We start from the raw sequence: 21,869 nt of genomic DNA, 5'->3' as shown, positions 1-21,869 counted from the left end.
CTAGTTTCTAAAGCTTCTTCCAGCTCTAAGATGCTGTGCTATAAAATGAGAGAAATGTGAATCTTTGGTTGCTATGATCTGAAAATATTTTGAATGTGGAGAATCAAATTGTACAGCAGTGCATGAACAAAATAATATGTTAATGACTAAGAAGATTGTATATAATCCAATGGGAAACAGCAGAGCTGCTGCTGCTGGTGATGTGTGTGTGTGTGTGTGGCTTCCTTCCTTGAGCTCAAACATATATTTTGAAATCACTAATATAGTAATCAGGCCTCTGGCAGCCTATCTTGCCCAAACACACACACACACACACCACTTCAAATCAAAATGGGGGGGGGGGGGGAATTCCACCGTGCTGCTTACATTCTTGCTGTATTGGGGTGGCTTTTTTTTTTTAAGAAATTTTTGTCGTGGTGAAGGTGTTGGATTGACGGCTCCCAGAGGCCTCTGATCTCAGAACTGGGACGCATGGGCAGGGAGCTGGGGGTTTTATTAGCATTTCGCTTTTGCACACCAACCGACCCTCCTCAGCCGTCACAATCCTCAGCCGTCACAATCCGGCGTAGCAGCAGGGCCCCCAGGCCCGCAGCGGGGAACGGTCAGATAGGCCCCCCAGAGGCACGCCGGCCAGAACACGTGCTCCGGGCCCCACCAGCGGGGAAAATGAACGCGCACCTCCACCTGTCCGGCCAGGCCCGGCAGCAGGAGGGGTTAGGTCCCCAACCTTTCCCCCACCGAAGAGTCGGCCAGAGGCCAGGAGGCGGAAGCGGGCCCGGGGCCGCACGTGGGTCTAACTGCGGGCTCGCTCCAAGTTCCTGCCCGCTCTGGGGCTCCCGGCCCGGGCTGGTCCCCACAGGCCTAGTCCGGGCCGCGTCCTCCGGGAGCCCCCCGAGACCCCCCACGGTCTCCGCGCCGCTCGCGCCCCGCAGAGGCGGAGGGCGCGGCCCCCCTCCCCGCGCGACGGCCGCGCCCGCGCCCGGGCCCGCGCGGATTGGCCGCCCTCGCGGCCAGGTGAGGCGCCCCGCCCCTCGGCGGCTCCAGGTGCGGCGGAGGGACCCGGGCCGAGGCCGGGGCGGGCGGCCGGGGCGCCATGGCCGAGTCCCAGCTGGGCTGCCTGGACGAGGCGCACGTGAACGAGCGTGTGAGCGAGGCGCAGGCCGCCTTCTACTACTGCGAGCGGCGGCGGGCCGCGCTGGAGGCGCTGCTGGGCGGCGGCGAGCAGGCCTACCGCGAGCGGGTCCAGAAGGAGCGGCTGCGGGACTTCCTCTCCAGCCAGGAGCGCCAGGCTCTCCGCGCCGCCTGGAGCCCCTACGAGGACGCCGCCCCCGCCGCCCGGGGCAAGAGCAAGGCCAAGGCCAAGGCCCCGGCCGAGCCCAGCGAGTCCCTGGCCTACTGGCCGGACCGCTCCGACACTGAGGTGCCCCCGCTGGACCTGGGCTGGACCGACACTGGCTTCTACCGCGGTGTGAGCCGCGTCACCCTCTTCACCCACCCCCCCAAGGAGGAGAAGGCGCCCCACCTCAAGCAGGTGGTCAGGCAGATGATCCAACAGGCCCAGAAGGTAGGCCCCACGCCCCCCACACCGGTGGGACCCCACCACCAGCCCCGTGGACCAGGCTGCACCTCGGAGGCAGGGCCTGGGGCAGGCCGCTCTGACCACCTTCTGGAAAAGGGGCCCCGAACCCTCCCTCACGTCGTGGGGCTAGTGAGGCCTCTAGAGAGGATGGAGGTGAACGTGTTTGGCAAATTACAGGGTGCTGGACAGTCATTATTCCAGTGTCCAGAGGCGCTGGCTTTCCTCTGCTCTGTGCCTCTGTTTCCGTGTCGAGTTCCACTCTCTAGGGAAGAGTGGGGACTGTGGGGCCGTGTGTAAAAGGGCCACTCAGAGGTGTGATCATAACCTGTGTGCTGCCCAGGGATTTACAAAACATGGCCCTGGCCATTTCCTCCTTTGATCTTCAAAACAACCCCAGGAAGTGAGTGGCGTGACCTCCCCACCCCCACCCCAGCCGTGCTGCTCTTAGCAGGCCCCCCAGAGTCCAGGCTGGCCTGGCTGGCACACTCCCTTCTGGGCCCAGCACTAGAGCTAAGCAGCCTGGAATGAATGGAATGTATTCTGAGCACCTACTGTGTGCGTGGCTGTGACAAGCACTTGGACAAGGCAGGTGGTTGGACCCAGCAGCACAGGAGAAAGCTCTCTCTTATTGGTCTGCTCTGCTTGAGGGTTGAAATGACAGGATGCTTCCAGGGTGGCTGGTTAGAAAACTGGTGGAGCTCATAGGTTGTATGGCAGGGGGAAGATTTTAGTCTTTTCTCTGTGCCCTTCAGTAGGGGTATCTGGGTGGGGTTTCCAGATAAAATATAGGACACCCCATTAAATTTGAATTTCAGATCAACAATGAGTAACTTTTTAGTAGTATGCCCCAAATATTGCATGGGTCATACTGATGCTAAAAAGTTATTCGTTATTGGAATTTCAAATTTAATGGGGCATTCTGTGTTTTGATTTGCTAAATCTAGCTCCCCTACACTGTTGTTAAGAAACACCAGCAGACTTTGGTGCCCAGTTCAGGATATACACAGGAGTAGCTTGGGTTCACTGTTCTAACAACTCAATGCATGTGGTTGGAGGTGAACGGCCTGGGGAGGGAAGATTAACCCAGAAAGACCAGTGGTGGGGCGCATCTTCCTGGAAGTAGATTGGCCACCAGAAGGAAGGGTTAATTTTTCACTGTTCGTATCTCCACCTCCCTCTCTAAGTAATTCCTCCTTGTCTGCGTGAGTTTCTTTGTATATTGCGTTCTGCAAAACACAGGCAAGTTTGAATAGAGTTCAAACTTTGTTTCTAACAAAGGAAACAAGTTTCCTTTGTTAGAAAAGGATGTTGGTGGCAATCCTATGCAGCAGGCTGCAGCTGGGATCAGAGGTCAAGTCTCATGATATACTACTAACGAAACTTGATTTATTAGCACTTAATATGTGCCAGCCCCCACTGTGCTAATGATTTACCTACATTGTCTCTTGCTTTTCACAACATCTGGGTGTGATGGGTATTTTCGTTTTTTTTGGATTCAGAACAGTTAACTTGCCAAAGGTCACATAGCTGGTAAGTGGCTGAGCTAGGATTCAAACGCTGAAGTCCTTGCTCTTAACCACTGTCTACCCTGCCCCACTGTTTGATGATGGTGCACCAGGATTAAACCGAGGAGCGTGAGTGGAGCTAGCCTGATCACAACCTGGGGTGCAGGTTGTGTACCCCTGTTACAAGAAGGGAGAGACAGGGCCCCTGCCCAGTGGGGCTTCTAGTCCCATGTGGGATGTTAGGAGTCTTCTGCGTGGTGGAGTGTTCTTAACTCTTTAAATATTTAACAACTTTAACAATTGTGAACCAATCTTATATGTGCATATTTAACCAGTAGTTCTTTCCTAAGTGCCTACTGTGTGCCAGGCACTAGCCATGGGAGGATATAAGCTGTGGCCTTTGCCCTACAAGAGTAAACTCAAATGGTAGAGGATGTGCTAGAAGAGTTTTTGAGGCTGGATGTGCCTCATCTGGGAGGGCTTCCTGAGAGAGATGAATTACAGAGTCGAAAGAGGAAAGAGAAGGAAACTGGAAGGAGCAGTTTCTCCATAAGAGACTCAGGAGCGGGAGCAAGAGATTTTTGCTTCAAAACAGCAAGCAGCTCTGACTGGCAGGAAGAAAGCTATCCTGGTGGGAGCTGAGTACTGTGTGGGGCCTGGTGCGTGGGTCCTAAAACTGAGTCCAAGGCAGTTGACCAACCCCCTGAAAGAAGCAGCTTCAGACCCTGTCTGTGCCCACTCAACTCCCAGGCCCACTGGGCCCCCACCCTTAGTTACTGCTGCTCACGTCTGTACAGCACCTGCTTCTGAAAGACCCCATGAAGTAGGTAGGGCGGAGAGGTTGATCCTGTTTCACAGGTGAGGAAACTGAGGCACAGAGAAGGAAGGGGGCTTGCCCAAAGGTCATGTGGTTGGTTATAGAAAGCCCCAGATCCCTAGCTTCTGCTCTAAAGGCTACACCCCCTGACCACTGCCTGCCCCTCACCCCAGCTTGTCCAACTGGCAGGCAACCTTCCATGGCCATTACATTAGCTCCTTCCTCCTTCCTTTTCACCCTGAGGGAGGGAATTTCCTTTGTTGCCACTGCGAGTCCGGCTGCTGCAGGCGGGGTGGGGCAGAGACACGGGTGATTGTGGAGGGGAGGCAGAAGGACAGACTCACGTCCAACCGTGTGCCAGAGAGTTTCGTATTTTATCTCATTTAATCCTTGGAATAATCTCGTGAGGTGCTGTCCTTTTATTCCTGAGTGACAAACAGGAAACTAAGACTCAGGGCAGATGGCTGTGACTTGCCCACAGCCGCAGATCAGTGAGGGTTCTGAACCTAGGCCTCAGGGATATGGAGAAAGGAACCTAACTAGGGGACACTTTAAAAATATGATTAGGGCTTGGAGAGGAGGGGCAGAGGGTGGTGGCCAGTGAGGAAACAGCCTGTGGGTGTGGAGGTGGGACCATGTGGAATGGGAGGCAGGCCTTTGAGGCGGCCAGCCTTAAGTTGTCTGCTCTCTGGGCCTCTGGGCTGCACTGGATAGCCAGCATTCAAACATTCCCATGTTTACTTGTGGGATGGGTTATTTCCTGCTGGTTTTTTTCCCCTTGAGTGATCTGCTTATTTTAGTGTCACTGAATGATGTTCTTTGCTTCAACTACAGGTGGAAAGGGTGCCTTCAGGGACCCAGAAATGAGTCCTTGGCCTGTCCCACGCTGGCACAGGTGACCAGGGGAGGTTGCCACTGCTTGGGCTGCTAAGAGCACTGTAACTGCAGGCGGTGGACTTAATGCGAGACCTTGTGTAGACTTGGTTCTTATTTGCAAGGGCACAGGAGAGGACCAAACCACTGCATTTGGATGGGCTAGCAATTGGGAAGGATAGTGCATCCATTTGGTTGCTGTACAAATATTTTGAGGTTTACTGTGTGCTAAGCACTTTAGGAGAAAACAGACATATAAAACACACCTCTGGTCTTAAATAGCCTAATCGTCTACTAAACCGTCATTATAATATAGTGTGATGAGTCCTTGACAGAATGTGTGGCAGAAGGGGCACTAACCTAACCCAGTTAGGGAAGGACCTTTGATGCAGAGGACCTGTCTGCAAGCATGTCTCAACACAGCAGGGAGGATGAGCTTGCACCAAACATCCACCCCTCTTTGCACCCAGGCTCCCTTGTGACTGGTGGCATCCATTTCTGAGGCTGCTGGGCAGGTTTAGAGAGTATTACCTGTACTTCAGGAACAGAAGAAAACCTACTGTCCCCCCACCTCAAAGAATGACCCTTGACCCCTGCATTCCTGGCCCACACCCAAATGTACCAGCTACCCAGCTCTTCATTGCTTATCACAAACTCCCCCCTTTCCTTTGAGCCTCAATAACCGTATAAGGCAGAGTATTATCCTCATTTCACAGAGGAGGCCTCTGAGGTCCAAAAAGGTGAAATGACTTATCTTCAGCCAAGGACAAGGAGATTATACAGCTTCCCCAGGTCCCTGGTCAGAATTACCAATGACACCATGAAGATTATAAACACAACCAGGAGAGGGAGGCCCCTGGACTAAGCAGCTTTGATTAACCCGGAGCTGCTCCCCTTTTTTCCTCCTGCAGTGGGAGGAGCAGGCCTGCCCGTTGGTGGAGGACAGAGGTGCATGGGTAGCAGGCCTGACCCTACCCAGTCTCTGCCTGTTGACAGATTCGTCCCCTTTCCTTCAGGGCCAGGCTCAGATGCCACATTTTCCTTGGCACTTTATCAAATTTTCAATCCAAAAGTGACTTTTTGTTCCCAGACGTGATGCCTTGTTTGTGCCACCTGTGTGCCTGGCACACAGCTCGCTTTGGGAGAGTGAATTTCATCCTCGGGGACTGGGAGCTTTGGAAGAGCCAAGACCCCATCTTATTCCTCACCATCTCCTGTGCAGGGCCCGTACCATCACAGGCAGTCAATGATTTGTTTAAAAGATTGGAAACTGTCTCCTATTGGTGACCAGTCCCTCTGCATCCCTCTAGAGAAGGAAGTTTCTGGAGAAGTCTCCTGTTGACCTGCCTGTTACCCAGGGGACTCCTTTAATCCCCCTTGTAACAAGGTGTCTGGCAGCAGAGAGAAGAATGCTTTAATTTGTGGGGGCAGAGTGGGGGGTTGGGGAAAGGCTCCAGAGCAGGAGGCATGGTTGGCCAGGTTAGCAGCCCTGGTTAGAGGTCTGGGCAGCTGATGGGGTTGGACAGCTGGGTACATATGACCAGGGAGCATGGCAAAGTCTTGGAGTTTCCAGCTGGTTGTACCATGAGACTCAGCTTTGCAGGTGGCAGCCTTTGCCACTGAGTAGAGCCCACTGTCTTCCTCCACTGGCCTCAATCGGTGCTTCCCTCATTCAAGTGCATCCAGCAAATAGTACCAAGCACCTTCTCTGTACAGGCACTGTGCTAGGTATTGGGATATAGACATAAAGCAGATGCAAAAAAAAAACACAAAAAATAAAAAAGCGGTTTACAGATATAATTTTTTTAAGTGTTATTGGTTTGTGAAATCTGAGTCTGATAATTCATCATTAGCCACCTCACCACCTTGTCTGAGATCTGGTTCCAATACTTGACTTGCTCCTAATACCTTTCCCTGTTCTCCTCCCTTCCATCTCAGAGGGACGGTTGACTTTATCTAGAGCTTCAGAGCTGCCTTTTGAAAGTCTGATTTCAATGCACAGCACAAAAGGAGGCCTCTCAGGGCAGCTCATGACCTGCAGGTCCGACACACTGTCCCCTTCAACCCTTCTTCCCTCCATGAGCGAAGTGACCATTCCACATGGGCTTTGTTTCAAACGCATGGGCAGTTCCAGAGACAGAGGCTGGTGGGTAATGGTGCAGCTGCAGCTCCTGGGACTGAGCACTTCACAGCCCTTCAGGAGTCTTGCCCCAGCCTGTCCCACCTTCCCTGCCAAGCCCGGGCTCTCCAGCTGTTGGATTCTAGAGTCTCTCTCCTTTATGCTCAATCACTGATCCCAAGCCGGAATTTCTGAGGAGTGGAGACCCAGCTTCACGTCAGGGACAGAGGACAGGCTCTGAAGTTGAAAGGTCTCAGTTTCTGTCCTGATCTGGCCACTTACTAGCTGTATTCCTTTGGGTAAATCACTTCCTTCTCTGAGGCTCCTGACTGCAAAATGGGAGGATAATACCTAGATTTCTGAGTTGTTTTGAAAAGCAAGGGAGAAACTGTGTGTGAAGCCTAAGGATATGGAGAAAGTATTGTACAGATGTCAGTTGTCTTGGAAAGTAACTGCCGCCTTCTCTGTCTCCTCTCAGAGCAGGGGAGGGAAGTGGGGGTGCCCCAGCCAGGCGATTAGAGTTGGGGGTCACTTCTCCTTGTTCTGATTAGAGGCCCTGTGCAGGTGTGTTTCCTGTTTCCTCCTCTGAGTGAGAGGAGTGGCTGCCCATTGCCCCCCACCCCATTTATCTGTTGGCCTTGATGTGGTGGTGGAGGTTTGTCAGAGCCGCTGTCTGTCTGCAAGAGGTTGTGGCATCTGAATCCTCAGCCAAGGATCTTCTCTGGGATCTGCCATGGGCAGAGACAAGACAGAGAGGCGCAGAGGCTCCCCAGTTCGTAAACCAGGGATCCCCGAGGGTGTTCCCCTCACACAGTCATCCAGAAGGGCCTGACTGGCCACACAAGCCCAGCCCAAGACCCCAAGGGCAGTCTGGAAAGACTCCCCAGAACTAAAGCTTTCACAGGGTGGGGCGCAGAGGGACAGGCTGTGTTTCTCTCTTTGGAGCAGAGGGAAGGCTAGGCTTGGTTCCTCTGAAATCGGACACTTTGGGTCCCTGAAACTCTGAGGATGGGTATTTCCCAGGGAGTTCAAAAGTAGAAGATGGGGCCTCAGTAAAGGGGTGCATTCTTCATGACCTTCTCTTGGTGTCATAGCCACGTTTGTGGGGCAGTAGTCTCAGGAGGCCAGGCCACTGCCAGGAGAAGGAGTACACAGCTGGGAGCCGGGAGCACAGGTGTCCCCGGTCTTGCTCTGGCTGTCTCTTTCCTTGCCCACCAAGTGACCTTGGAAAAATCATTTGACCTTGCTGGGCCTCCATCTCTGCATCTGTAAAATGGGGATAATTCTTGCCTTCTTGCTTACTTTCACAAGATTGCTCTGAGACTCTAATGCAAGACTATAAGAGAGCATTTTGAAAAAGATGAGTAATGTATGCAGATAAAAGAGATTTCTATTATGAGGAGCTAACATTGTTGAAAGATAGGTGCTATGCATGTTTTTTCCTTTAATTAATCCAACCCTCAGCACCTTGCAAGGGAACCTAGAGATTCCTAGAGGCTCAGGGAAAGCACAAGGTCATCTAACTCACATAGAGGGCTAGCTGGATTCTATCCAGGTTTGAGTTCAAGGCTTGTGTCCTGCAACAAATGCAGATTACCTTTGGGGATTGCCCCTTGGGGCCACCTCTTCCTTCAAACTGCCAGAAACAAAGTATATTTATTGCCATCCAGGCCCTGGGAAGCTCTCAGACAAGTTCCGGAGACAAACGAGTATAGGACTGCTGGCTGCTCTGATCTGTGTGAGTCAGGGAAAGGAGGGTTCTTTCTGCCTGGCAGCACTGGGGCAATATCACTGGGAAGCTGGATATAGGTAGCTTCCAGGGACCTATATTGTCTTTTCAGTGGCAACTTTCTGGCCCTTGGGACTTGTGCCCTCACTGACAAGCTGAGACATTGATGGGATTCCCAGCCAGCAACCTCCCATCCCTCCATGTTCTCACCCCCCAGGATGCTGCCTCACCTGGGCTGGCGGCCAGATCCACCTCCCTTTTCTCAGAGTGTACAAGGCAGAGCCTGTTTCAACTGGGGGGGTGCAGGGAGCAGGGCAGAGAACAACTAATCCTGGGGTGGGTACTGGCTGACCACCTGCCTCTGCTCCTGAGCCCCCACCCCCCAGGCTGAGTCACTCTAGCAATCCCTGCTCTCCCCGCCTCGCCGCACCTCACCACCCCAGGCACCATGACCAGTCAGCCTTAGCTGCCTTTCCCAGTTTTCTTTCTACTTCTCTGAAATCCGTGGAGTCTGTGGACTTGTTAATGATGCCAGAATCTTAGCCCTGGAAAAGAGCCTGTGGCTTTTCTAGTTAGTTATTAGTCTCTCTGGCCCTAGTTTCCAATAATTTGTAAGCTCATCCCAGCACAGCTTGTAAGGTGGTCATCATTCTGTTGGGCCCCTCGCAGTACTGTCTGGGCGTGTGGGAGGCTCCAGATAAATGTTCTTTTTGTTCTGTTTTCTAGCAGTGAGTCAGCAGATGGTTGGGGCGGGGGCGGGGACCAGGGCTCTTTACCTTTTGGTGAGTCTTCAAGGACAGAATGTAAGTGTCCTTAACTCCCCCTCCCAGGAGAGTTCCCAGGCTGCCTGAAGAGTCCTCACATTTGCTTGTTCACGCAACATGTTTTACTGAGGACCTACTACGTACCAGGTTCCAGAAATACATGCGTAAAATGTGGACCCTGACCTTAAGTCCAATGGGGGAGATAAAAAGAAAATAAGTTGCAGTACAGTGGGGGCGGGTTATAGCTATTATTTATTGAGCTCTTAAATGCCAGACACATGCTAGCCCTTTTAAAATATATTATTTCCTTTAATTTTCACAACAATCCAGCAACTTTCCATTTTACAGATGACAAGGTAACACCACTGGTAAATAGTGGGGCTGGATGGGAACTGAGATGAGTCTGATTCCCACTGAGCTCCAGGGGAGCAGAGGCCTCCGGGGATTGACAGCTGAAGCAGCGGATCTGGAGGGGAGGGTGGGCAGAGGGCAGGTATGCACAAGGCTGGAGGCCTGGGAGTGCGTGGAATCACTTTATTCCTGTCACCCCAACGCCCTCCTGACTGCCTTTCCCAACCGGACCCCTCCCTGCACGCTCCACTTGCCTCTCTGGGGAAGCCCCCCAGGTAGCATCACCTGGCAGTGGCCATGAAGTTATCCTTGCTGCTTCGCAGAACCTCCTGGGCAAACTGCCAACTCCAGTTATCTTGCCCTGATGGATCAATCAAGAAACACCTCAGTAGGTACTTCTTGAGTCCTGCCTTGCTCTGCCCACGTGTTTTATAGTGCTCAGAGCTCCAGGCCAGGAACCTAAACCAGCAGCTGATCCTAAAAATCGTTTGTGTATCTTCATTGGATTTTTTTTAGCAGCTGATTTATCTTCCTAATTATGTTTAGCTTTAAGCTAATGTTAAAATGAGCTTGCATTAGATAATTTTCACTAATTAACACCAACTTAGTGCCGGGGACGTCAGCCCAGAAGCACGCCGTGGGGCAGGAAAAGCTGGCCTAGGATCTTAGAAAGAATTGCTGTCTTACTCCCCGGTGGATCGCATATGGTTCTTCACGGCTCAATTAGTTGACCTTGCTCACGTGGGTGCAGTCTGTTCTCTTTCTCCAGAGAGCAAGCCGGGTCTCCTTTGTATGTCTCCTTCATCAACCTAGTTTGCGGTATGGGTGTCAAGAGTGACGGCTTCATAGGGTCAGGTCAACAGGCATGAGCCCCAGTGGGGCACAGCAGGGTCGGGAAGAGAGCTCTGCACAAAGGCCCAGGGGTCTGGGAGGGGAAGCGGCCTGGCTGGGCAGCGTTGGGCTCCAGCGGCTGCCAGTGCAGCGAGGGAGCCTGGTGTTTAATGATGTCTAATTAGTGAGGCTGAAACAATGTAACATGGCTACAGACACAGCTGAGAAGCCTCAGCTGACAAGGCACAGATGCCCTGCTGGTGGCGTGGGGGCAGCATGGCCTCCAGTGGAGAACAGGACCCGGTTGGTCTGGGCTCTGCCCTCTTGGTGGGCCAGGGCTCTGATCCAAACTGCTTTCTCCACTCCCCGAGGGCAGCCCCCCACTGCAGAGGGATTCTGTTGAGAACATTTACTGTGTGTCAGGCCCTGTGCAGGATGGAATGACAGGTCTCTGTCCCCCACCTCCATGTGCTCAGACAGAGGCCTGAGCAGACATGCATCCTGGAGAGGGCACACGCTGCCTTGGGGGCTGGGGACAGAGAACGATCCTGGGACAGCCTCGGGGAAGAGTGAAGCAGGGACCTCAACAGGGAAAGGGCATCACCACAGGGACAGGGTGGTGACACCATGAGTCGAGGCACAAGGGCCAGAGCCGGCGGGTGTGTTTGGAGAACACAGAGAAGTTTATTGTCAGGGGGGAGTGGGTTGGAAGCACATGGAGGGTCTTCAGCCTGGCTGCGGGCTTGATTCTGTAGGTGGTTGGGGGCCAGAGTGTTTGAGCAGGGACATGTGTAGGGTTGTTATTGGGTCCCCCTGCCGAGATGGGGAAGGATCAGGACTGCGTTAGCTAATCCCCATCAAGCTGCCACTGAGCATCAAGCAGACGCCAGGCTCTGTGAGGGAAGAAGGGCAGGGGGGCCATCGGGGGCAGGCACCACACCAGATTCTGTCTAGGCATCATGGCGTTTCTTTGCATCCTCACAAGAACCGTGAGGCAGTCTCACTTTCCAGGGAGAATTCAGAGGGGCTAAATAACTAGCACATGGTCTCACTGCCAGTGTGGGACCCAACTCCAAAGTCTGTGCTTTCCACACTCCAATACGCTCGGGCACTGTGGGGGTTTACTGAAATGAATCTAGAGTCCAAGGGTGGGAGGATGCAGAGGGGGTGGGGCAGGGCCAGGCAGACTGTCCTCCCCTGGGTGGTCGCGCTGACCTTCTCTCCTGGGCTCTCCTCTCTTTTACCCCAAGGAGCATAAACGGGAAGCTTCAGGTAAAGGTTTCTCATTTAGTAGTTCACACCCTACTGGTGCGGAAATTGGTGGTAATTCAGATGGGGCCTGTGGCAACCTTGACAAGAGAAGTCTGTGGTGTACCCAGAGCTCTGAGAGCCCCAACCCCGGGGATGAGTTGTTTCCATCCTCGAACAGCACCTTTCTGTGCTCCGGTGATGGCTGTGCGGGTCAGGTTCCTGGAGCCCACCTGGAGGTCCTCTGCTCTGGTACTGCCCGCTCCGGCTGCTCAGTGTGCGGGTATAGACGCCCAGCATCGCTCGACGACAGCGCATGGTGCGGACTCTTCTTCTCTTAATTGAGCTGCCCTTCCCCTCAAGTCAGTTCAAGTTTTGACCTTTCTAGGGGTGTGGTGCTCTAGGCTTTAATCCCCACCCCGGGCTGGGCCTGCTGGGCACATATTGAGCAGAGGACAAACACCTCCACCTTGCTGTCTGTGCGGGGGCGGCTTGGGCTGCAGGCTCCCCAGGAGCTGGGCACGCCCCACACTGGCTGTTCCTTCCCTCTCGCCCCCTCTCTGAGGTGGTGGCCCCTTTGTTCTGGGTTCCGTCTCTGAGAAAGAAGAGGGCACCGGCACGTGCCCACCGCTCACAACAGGCCAAGCCCTGTGCTCCTCGTGCCGCCTGCATTATCTCATTTGAAACTCAGAGCAACCCTGTGGAGGCATCGCCTCCCCATATTAAATGAGGAAACTGAGGCTTAGATTAAATGACTCTCAAGGCCACACATCCAGTGAGACTTTCTGCTTCCAGAGAGTATATTCTCTTCTAGACACCACCCGTTACTCAGAGTGTGATCCATCCACCACCTGCATTCCGATCAACTGTGGGAGCGTGTTGTTCCAATGTGTTTTCACGGGCTTGCTGAGTCAGAATCTCTGGCGAAGGGGCCTAGGAATCTGCCTGTTCGATAGGCACACCCCCACCACCACTCCACCCCGGGTGATCCTTTATACGCTGAAGTTGACAACCACTGCCCTGTAGACCTGGATCCCACTCTTTGGGGAGATGAGAGAAGGAGATTCCACTGTCAGAGATGTCTGAGCCGGAGGCTGGCTGGCCGACTGAGCACTGCCCTCCATGGGAAGGGAAGGCCTGCTCTCTGGTCTCTGACAGATTGACTCCCCTGGGCTGCCAGACAGATGGCTATTCTGGGAGGTAGCAGCTTGACCAGTTTAGGACTTAAGGTGAAGGGAGTCAGCCCCGTTCACCTTGTAGCAAGTCGCTTTAACGACCCCTCATAACTACACAGCTTTTTCGTGGGATTCGGTGGGCGTGATCTCATCGGAACCTCCCAGCAGCCCTGGGAGGAAGGCAGAGCAGGCATTTCCTTTCAAGGGGAAAGTCGAGCCCCGGGCTCGCACGGGTAATCGTTGGGAAAGCGGGAACTGGAACCGCTGCTGTGGCTTGGGCAGCTCCCTTCCTTTGTTCCCCAGGAAGAAGTGGCCATCACCAGCACACCCCTGAGATCAGCAGGCTTGGCCTGTGGCCTCCTGCTTTCCCCGCCGTGGAGCTGAGCAAGAAAGGGGTGGATCTTTGCCAGCAACTGCAGCCACACCTGCCCCAGTGCCTAGAGCTCCACGTCAGCAAAGCTGGGGAAACCAGTAAAGGAGGGAGTGGTATTGTCTGTCTCTACCAGTGCATCCTGGTTTTGTGTGACTGGAGGTGGCCTGGGGTCCTAGTCAGAGTAGATCTGTCCCCAGAGCCTGCTATGTCCCCATTGTCTGGGGGTGACAGCTTGGTGTTGTAGACAAGCTCAGGACTGGGGTCAAAAGCCTGGGCTTTAGTCCTGCCTCTGCCAAGACCCTGCTGGGTGGCTTAACCTTGGTGCTGGGCTCTAGCTGTTAAGTTTCCTCCTCGCTCTGACATTCTGTGAGTCTGCAGTGTCCTTTAGTGCAGGGGCCAAGTGCAGAGGTCAGCCTGTGCCCGGCACGTGGGCATGGCCGAGGCGCTTTGCAGCGCTGACATGCCCCCCATCACAGGGAGGACATGCGCTCTTTTTGTGACTTCCACAAAGGTGCCTGCTGTATGTGCGGGTGGCCTGATGTCCTTGGTGCGGACTTCTACCTCTTGGTTAAGTACTGTCCTTGCTCATGGGCTGGCTGCTCCTTCAAGATCTTGGGTGGGTGGAGTGGAAGCAGAGAGATCAGACCTTGGAGCTGTCGCTTAGGCAGCAGTCCCAAGAGGCACCAACTTCTTTTCCCTTCTCTGCACCCTTGAGGAAGAGCTTCAACTCTCCCTTCCGGCAAGATGATCTAACCAGGGATCTTGCTCAGCGTTCATTTGTCTGTTTTTTTTTCTCTACCCCAGTGCCTTGTCATTAATGAAATAAAAGAGAGATCTACAAAGCTACATTCACACCCCGCAAATAAAACAACAGACATGAAACAACCTCCGTTTAGACATTTGTTCCACAAACATGGAAAACTGACTTTGTGTTGAGATGTCCCTCAGGGTGGAGATTCTGAGAGAAGTGAGATGGTCCCTGCCATCAGGAGCCCACAGCCCAGTGTGGGACAGAGCCGTTCAGCAGATTCTACGACAAAGTGTCAAGGAGCTCTGCTGTTTGCATGGAATACAGTGTGGGCAGGAAGCAGGGAGTGGGGAACATTGTTGAGTGGAGAGAAGTTCAGGAAATTCTTGGCTGAGTCTTGAAAAATGCACAGCACAGATGTTTCACGGGGTGTGGAAGGGTAGGAACAAAGGGACTCGAAACTGCCTGATATGTGTGGTGGTTCTCAAAGTGGGGGGTGGGGGGCACAGGACGCATTTATCAATGTCTACAGACGTTTTTGGTTGTCACCACTTGGGGTGATGCTACCGGGATGCTGCTAAACATCTTGCAATGCACCGGACAGCCCCCCACAACAAAGAACTACTGGCCCCAAAAGGTCAATAGTGCCGCAGTAGAGAAATCCCATGTTAGGGTAACTGGCAGTCATTCTGTGCTGCTGAAAACAAGGGCAGAGATGAGATGGCCCAAATGAAACTAGAGAGGAGGAAAGGGCTGATCACAAGGCCTTCAGATGCTGAATTCAGGAGTTTGGACCTCTCTCAAGGGCTGAGGTCCCCACAGGTTCACCAGTCTGTTTTGGGGGGCGGTCATTGCTGTGAAGAATGAATTGGAGGGCAGAGACGGAGCAGGAGAGACACTTAGTGAGGAAGCTATTCCAGAAGTTGGGTAAGAAATGAGGGGGGTCTGAGCTAGGGCAGCAGAGCAGTGGGAACAGGAAGAACTTCACCCAGAGAAGGTGCACAGAGGGGTGGGACCTGCTGGACTCTGTGACCAATTAGATTTGGTCAGTGGGTAGAAAGGGGGAAGCCTTTCTCTGGTTTCTGGCCTGGGTGACTGAGACGATGTTGATTTGGGAGGCAGGCGAACGCGGCTCTGTGGAGTGGAGATCCAGTGGAGCGGTGGCTGTGTAGTCTGGGTCACCTAAACACAGCAGGGATGACAGTCCCCGGCTGTTTTGAGCAGAGCTGCCATGGTGTGCAGGGGGAAGGTGGAGCCCTTTTCATTATTTTTGTAATCTAATGGTAATTAAGGAGTCCAGAGAGAGAATCCAAAAAGCTGGCAGTTTAATTAGAGTCAAATGACAGATAGAGGGGAATTCTGAGGCTCCCTATCCCTACCCCTGTTCCCCCACCTCCACCCCATCCCTCCACTGAGGAGACCTTGAACTAACCAAATGCCCGATGAGAAGTGTTATAGCATCAGAGCCTCTTTGCTGGTGAGCCTGCGACAGCTTCTAAAAACTCCTGCCGCTGCGGATTAACCTCTCTCCCCCGGTGCTGCACATCAGTGGGTACCAGGTAAAGGACCCTGGGAGCCAGCCAGGAGGAGGAGATGACTCTTCTCTCCTGACGAAATCTGTCTCCCTGAGTTCTGAGCTGTGACGTCCTTCTTTTGAAACCCAATTTTCCGTTTACACTGGGAGTCTTGAAGTTAGGTTTGGCGGGGAGGATCATGTGGCACATTAAACACTGGAGCCGAGGTGGGGGGTCTGGTTTTCCTGGGCCCGATGCTGTGGAGCTGAATGTCACGCGGTGCCCTCAGAGACAAAAGCACAGGGTAATTATCACTTCTCCTCCACAATGAGATTGCAGGAGTCTGCAAGCAATTGATTTTTTTCCCTACTACAGATATTTCATTGTTTAATTGGTAGTGACGGCTGGCACAGATGGCTGGCTTTCACCAGGGTGCTGCAGACCAAGCCTCCTGAAGGCAGGGCCCTTGGGACTCTGTCTCTCCCTCAGTTTGTGATCCTCTCACATCACATCCTTTGGCAGGTGAGGGCAAGGGCTGGCCTACTCCCTGCTTGCTTTTTCAGTTACAAAACAAAAGCAGGAGTGTGGCTCTAGAAGCGCTTCCATGAGCCAGTCAAGCTATCCCCAGTGATATGTAGAGAGTGACTTTAAGCTGGACACTGTGGAGAGTTTGGAAATGAGCCAGCAGTGGACTCTTGGCCTCAGACAGCCCTCGGAGACCGGATATCAGGAGCCCTACAAGATGGTGGGAAGCCATGTTCCAATGGAACGAGGCCTGAAGTGTCATGTTAAAACCCTCCCTGGTCCCACCCCAACCTCACTGTACCTACCCCGTACCCACCCTGACCTGCTCCAGGCAAACTGTTGTGTGTTGTGTTGTGTTGTTCTGGACCTCAAGTGTGGAGCTGACTGTGAACCTCCGTTCATGGTCCACTGCCATCCTCAATCCATGGAAGGCCCCTCTTACTTTATGTTCACCTCCCCTCCCATTCCTTTCTCCATCTATAGGCAGCCACTCTGATGTATTCAGTATATGTCCTTGGATATGTCTGTATCCTTGAAAACGTGCAGTGTTATTTTATGTAGAGTGTTCTTATTTACATAAATGATATTAGGCTATAGATCTCATTCTCTAACATTTTAAGTCAAACTATCCATTTTAAAAAGAACTATCCAAGTTACTGTACATAGAACTGGTTCATTGCTTCTGTCTGCTACAGAGCACTCTGTCGTGTGCATTCCTCACCCATTCTTCTGGAGATAGGCATCTAAGTTATGCCAACTCCTTGCTGTCCCAAAGAAAGCTACAGTGAATATCTTTGTTCCTGCCACCTTATAGACCTGTGCAAATATCCACGAGGTTCCCTGGGTGCAATGCCAAGAGTGGCATTGCTGGCTTGTAGTTATGCACATCCTGAAATCCACTGAGCTCTGCCCAGTGCTCTAGGGAATAGCTGCATCAGTGTCCCTTCCCACCAGCAGTGAATGAGGGTTCCCCTTTCCTTACATACTAATGTTTAGAATTATACAACTTTCTAATTTTTAGTTAATCTTATAGTTATAAAGTGGTATCTCTCTCTCTCTCTCTTTCCTTTAATTTGAATTTTTCTGATTACTAAGAAAGTCTGCTTCTCTTTACGTACTTATTAGCCATTCAGGTATCTCCTCTAGGAATTACCTATTCATATCCTTTGCCCATTTTTCTAATTAATTTCCTGTCTTTTTCTTGCTGATTTGCAGGCATCCCTTGTATATTATTAACTCCTTTTGGTTGTAGACATTGCAGATATCTTCTCCCATCAGTTACCCTTGTCTATGGCATCTTTCTTTGAACAGAAAATCTCTAATTTGTCAAATGCATCTTTTTAAATTTTATTTGTTGTATGATTTGTGCTTTTGGAATTTTAAGAAATCCTTTCTTACCTGTGTCATGAAGATATTTTCCTACATCTCAAGGTTCACGTTTAGGTATTTAGCCTACCTGAAATTCACCTTTATATGGTGTGAGGTAGGGATCCACCTTTATTTTTCTTTATATAGTAAGCCAATTTTACCAGCAGCATCCATTAAACAGCATCCTTTCTCCACTGAATTGTGATTCTACCCCTATCAGACTTAAAGTTTTATGTATGTATATAGATACATATAGGTTTCTGGTCTCTCCATGCTGTTTCATTAGTCTATTTCTTAGTTCCTTCCTACCTCAGTACCACAATTCTTATTGCTATGGCTCTGCAGTATGTCTTATTATCTGGTAGGACAAGTGTCCCCTGTTAGCTTTTCTTTTTCAACATTGACTTAGTTATTGTGGATCTTCATTCTTCCTCACATCTTAGAAGTATTTGAGTTCCTCAAAAAAATTTACTGAACTTTCATTGGAATTACATTGGATTTTATTAATATGGGGAGAAGTGGATTTTTAAAATATTAAATCCTATTATCCATGAACATGATTTATCTCTTCATTTATTCACATATTTTTAAATGTCCTTTACTAGAGTGTTCAAAATTTCTCCATAAAGGTATTAATTCCTAAACACTATGTACTTAAGTTACAATTTTGAATGGATCTTATTTTCTGTTCTTTTTTTTTTAGTTGATTATTGCCATAGTGGAAGAATGCTGTTGATTTTTATAAGTTTTTCTTATATCTAGCAATCTTGTTGAATTCCCCTATTAATTCTAATAGTTTTCCTTTGCGTTCTACTAGGTTTTCTATAAAAATATCATCTCCAAATACTGGTAGTTTTGTCTCTTCTAATCTTTCTCTTACTTCTTTTTCTTGTCTTATTGCATTGGCCAGGACCTCCAATACTTTGTTGAACAGCAGTGGTGATAGTGAGTATTCTTGACTTAAAAAGAATGCATCTAAAATTTCTCTATTAAGTGTGTTTCAGGTGAGTTTTTAGTAGATAGCCTTTATCAAGTTAAGGGAGGTCCCTTCTGTGGCTAGTTTTTTGAGAATTTTAATCACAGATAGGGATCTAGTGTTATCAAATACTTTTTTTTTTTTTTTAGCTGAGGAGGATTTGCCCTGAGCTAACATCTGTTGCCAATCTAACTCTTTTTTTTTTTTTTTTGGCTTGAGGAAGATTAGCCCTGAGTTAACATCTGTGCCAGTCTTCCTCTATTTTGTATGTGGGTCACCACCACAGCATGGCTGATGAGTGATGTAGGTCCACGCCCAGGATCCAAACCCACAAACCCAGGCCACCAAAGTGGAGTGTGCTGAATTTAACCACTATGCCAGGGAGCTGGCCCCTATCAAGTACTTTTTAAAACTTTTAAGATAACATATGATTTCCCCTCCTTGACCCCATAAATATTATAAATTAAAATGATACATTTTCTGATGTTGAATCATCGTTACATTTCCAGGATAAACTTTACTTGATTATGCTGTATTGTGTTTAATTCACTTTTAATGACTTATCCATGTTGTTTTTATTTTCAAATTCATCAATGTGTAAATGGTCTTAAAATTTTTTTCCCATTTTTACTATTTCTTAAATAGTAAGAATTTCCTTAAAATTTTTTAAAAGTAAATATTTCTGCAGTTATCTCTGTAATTATTTACTTAAAAAGCAAATGTATCTATAGTTATTTCTCTTTTTTCATTCAGTATTTTGTTTGCATCTCCTCTGTTTTTATCAGTCTTGCTAGTTTGCCTATCTTGTATAATCTTTTTAAAAAAAAATTTTTTTTGATTTAATGTTTCTAAAATACCTTACAGCTCTGCCATCTCTGTGAGGCAGTATAATGCAGTGAAATGAAGACTCTGGGGTCAGACATACCTGAGTTCAAATCTGCTACATGCTAGCTGCTTGACCTTGGATACGTTACTTTGTCCCTTTGGATTTACTTCCTCATCTATAAAATGGGAGTAACAATCTTCCTCATTGTGAGGATCAAATTAGAAAATGTACCTCAGGCACCTGGAATGGTGTGGGGCACATCAAAAGTGTTCAGTGCATCTTATCCTTGTCCTCGTGCCTTTGTTTGTGTTGTGGTCTTTGCCTAAAATGCCCACCTCCTAGGCCCCTGCTAGCCCATGTGGCACCTGTATGCAGATGAGAAAAAGGTGTCCCTTCCTCAGGCAGGCACAACTTCCACGCGCCTGCTCAGCCCATTGTCCATGTGCGGTGCACAACTTGCAGACCCATGCCTGGCAGCCTTGCCTACTTCCCTGCTCAGTTTTTCTCCCTGCTTATTTCTCATGGTGCCCAAGGCTGCCCACTCTTCAGGTTGCAGCTTCCTCTGTGAAGCCTTGTTCTACCCTGGCTGGAAGTAATCAGTTAATCTCCCTCCCTCCCTCCATCCCTCCTTCTCTTCCCCTCCCAGCCTTTGAACTCACATCAAATGTCATTTGTGCATCTTTTAAGGCATTTATCTCATTTTCCTTATGTTTTAGTTATTTTTTGAAAATATCTTATCGTTCCAGCTGGATTAACCCCTTGAAGTGAGGGATTATAGTTTATTTGTCTTCAGATCCTCCCTCTGCTTGTGGGGCTCGGTAAATGTTACTTGTAGGAATGATTGAGTATTAAATGCAGGAGCTAGGAAGAGCCTTAAATAATATTGTGTGAATGGTGAGAGGAGTGGTCTTAGAGGCAGGGGTAATGGTAGAGCACGTGTGTGAAGGCGGTGGTGATGATGATGGTGACAATGATGGTGATGGTGATGGAGGGTACTGCTTACTGAGCTTACCACGTGCCAGGCACTGTGATAAGTGCTTTTGTGGTTTATCTCCCTAAGCCCTCATGACAACCCTTTGAGAAAGGTGCTACTATTAGCTCCATTTTGCTGCCAAGGAAGCTGGGGCTCTGACGAGTCACCGTTGGAGTTGGTACATGAGGCCTGGTCTGCCCGACTTCAGAGTTCAGGTTACAACCACAAGCCGACCCTCTCCGCCATACAGTGGTTACCATTTACTGAGGACTTACTACATACTAGGCATCATGTTTGTTGCTTTACAGACATTGTCTCTAATCCTGATGGCAGATGTATAAAGTACAGGGTATCCCCACTTTGCAGATGAGGAAACAGAGGCTCTTCGAGGTTCAGTGACTTGCCTAAGGTCACATAAATAGAAAGTGGTCATAACCAGATCTCTCTGACCCCAAAGCATGCCCTTTCCTCTGCATCACGTGCACAGTTCTTGGGGCCAACAAGAAAACCCTGCCTCTGGAGCAGAGGAAGGTTTGTGTAGGAAAATGGAGGATGCTAAGGTCAGAAAGGCAGATCTCCCTCAGGCTGCGGAAGGCCTCGCCTTCCAGGATGGATAATCAGAACTGACTTTGGGAAATCAAGAGTCCTAGGCGGTGACCTTGATTTGAGGATGGAATGGGATGGCCTGGACGCCTGGAGGCTGGGAGAGTCTGAGCTAACTGGAGCTCTGGCCGGATCTGTGCTCAGGGAAGAACAGGGTCTGCACAGTAGCAGGGAGATCCAGTACCCCAGGCCTGCAGAGAAGGTGGTGGTAGAGCAGATCTGCAGCTTGTAGAAAGGAGTCCATTCCGTGCCTCTCAGTGATCGCATCTTCTTGAGCCTGCTTGTTTCCCTAGGGCACCAGGACCGACTTTCCTCAGCCCCTAGATCTCCCCTGATATGGCTTCTGAAGAGCTGCTGGAAGATCCCCAGGGGGGCCGGTGGGGGTTGGTTAAGGATGAAGTACCAGCAGCGTGGCCTGCACCCTCAGGCGTTTCCCAGAGCAGAGAGCCCATCTCCTGAGCTCAGGTGTGCTCCGAGGTTGGTGGGGAGGTGGGCAACCCAGGAGTGGTACAGATGGGGTTTTTGACTCTTGGCCACCAGTTACCCTGGGCCCAGCTGGTCCTCTCAGGGCTGAGATGTGTCTCTGTAGGTGTGCAGTCACGGCGTTCCTCACAGGTGCCTTCCCCGTCCAGGTCGTTGCTGTGGTCATGGACCTCTTCACGGATGGCGATATCTTCCAAGACATTGTGGACGCTGCCTCAAAGCGCCGAGTGCCAGTGTACATCATCCTGGATGAGGCAGGCGTGAAGTATTTCCTGGAGATGTGTCAGGGCCTGGAGCTCGCTGACTTCCGTATTCGGGTAAGTTGTACCACTCGGGGGCCCGGAGAGAGGGCAGGAGATGAGATGGAGACCACTTCTGCCCCTTCCTCTGCCTCCTCCCCAGTTCAGGGCTCAGATCATCAAGATCTTGAACATCAAGATCTCAACCCCTTTCCTTCTGTCTGAAACCTTGCCTCGTGAACTGATAATC

General features: G+C 50.6%; 1 protein-coding gene across 1 annotated transcript in view; it reads left to right on the top strand.

Moving 5' to 3' along the window:
• Nucleotides 1-974: 974 nt before the first annotated feature.
• Nucleotides 975-21,869, top strand: part of FAM83F (family with sequence similarity 83 member F) — a 31,041-nt gene continuing 10,146 nt past the window's right edge. Inside the window, exons 1-2 of the mRNA XM_058568316.1 lie at nt 975-1,564; nt 21,530-21,697. Of these exons, the coding sequence (XP_058424299.1) occupies nt 1,094-1,564; nt 21,530-21,697 (639 nt within the window). The 5' untranslated portion in view covers nt 975-1,093. The remainder of the gene's footprint in view (nt 1,565-21,529; nt 21,698-21,869) is intronic.

Source organism: Diceros bicornis, chromosome 25 (assembly GCF_020826845.1).
Source record: "Diceros bicornis minor isolate mBicDic1 chromosome 25, mDicBic1.mat.cur, whole genome shotgun sequence".
Taxonomy (NCBI): domain Eukaryota; kingdom Metazoa; phylum Chordata; class Mammalia; order Perissodactyla; family Rhinocerotidae; genus Diceros; species Diceros bicornis.
The sequence above is the reverse complement of the archived record's forward strand: the minus strand, read 5'-3'. Positions and strand labels throughout refer to the sequence as shown.